Below are 998 nucleotides of genomic sequence, written 5' to 3'. Positions count from 1 at the left end.
GAGCAGGATAGCCGTTCAGAGTAAGTTACCATGGTGATCTACCCCGATAAGAACTGAACCGGCTTCGTGAGACCGAAAACTCAGAGTTAACCCTGAAGTTACCTCGCTGAGACATTAATCCTGCTTCGTGATACAGGCCCCAGGTTGCTTATTTGTCTCGCAAGATCTGGCAACACTGAAACTCACCTTGGCTCTCTTTCTCGCGCTCCTTCCTCATTTTCTCCACATGGGGGCGCAGCAGGCTCTGGACAGGCTCATCATTCCTCGGTATTCGCTCGATTATATCACTGATTGCAGCGATGGAGTCCAGTAGAGAGTAGTGCTCACAGATTATCTGGGGCATCTTTTCTCTGGACTTGGACTCACCAGTCTTATGACATCGCGGGATTTTAGTTAAAAGTTCCAGCGTCGTATCAAACTGCTCTTCACGCAGATCCATCAGGATGGAGCGCAGATCTTTCTTCCACTCTTCTTCCCAAATATGCGACATGTCTGAGGAGAAATAACAGCAGGCAGTCACTGTTAAACAGCAGCACAGACATGTAGCTGATCTGAAACTGTAAAACCTTTGAAGCAGGATCTTAGAGTTTGTTTTGTGCTGAAAGAGATGAAGGACTCATGTCTCAGGAGGAAATAACAGCAAGACGCTCATTATGTCCGCTGAGATATTTACCTGTAGGCTACTTGTCTTTACCGCTGAGCCGCTTCCTCCTCAGTGACTGGCCTCTCATGGGCGGGAAAATGATCGCATGTTTGTTTACTTCCTGGATTTTTCAAACTCTGACCAATCAGGAGCAGCTTTCTCGCGCGAGGCATTTGATCTGGTTTGATTTTCAAATGTTTATTTCGAGTATGCAGAGGAAAACTATTTATTTGTTTTTCTATTCAGAAACAAAAGCGTAGTGAACATAAAAAACACAAACACAAATATACCCATTCGCAAAGGAGAGAGAGAGAGAGAGAGGGAGAGAGAGAGGGAGGGAGAGAGGGGGAGAGAG

The 998-nt window shown here is 46.0% G+C and overlaps 1 protein-coding gene across 2 annotated transcripts in view; it reads right to left on the bottom strand.

Annotated features, from left to right (window-relative positions):
- The window catches only part of LOC126388324 (uncharacterized), an 8,623-nt gene extending 7,784 nt beyond the window's left edge, over window positions 1–839 (bottom strand). For both annotated transcript variants that reach the window (XM_050041382.1, XM_050041383.1), the window contains exons 1-2: window positions 674–839; window positions 187–492 (exon numbers count right to left, since the gene is read on the bottom strand). In XM_050041382.1, coding sequence (XP_049897339.1) covers window positions 187–490 — 304 coding nt within the window. In that variant the 5' untranslated portion in view covers window positions 491–492; window positions 674–839. The remainder of the gene's footprint in view (window positions 1–186; window positions 493–673) is intronic.
- Window positions 840–998: the final 159 nt, after the last annotated feature.

Source organism: Epinephelus moara, chromosome 3, assembly GCF_006386435.1.
Source record: "Epinephelus moara isolate mb chromosome 3, YSFRI_EMoa_1.0, whole genome shotgun sequence".
NCBI lineage: Eukaryota > Metazoa > Chordata > Actinopteri > Perciformes > Serranidae > Epinephelus > Epinephelus moara.
This window is presented reverse-complemented; position numbering and strand designations above follow the sequence as displayed.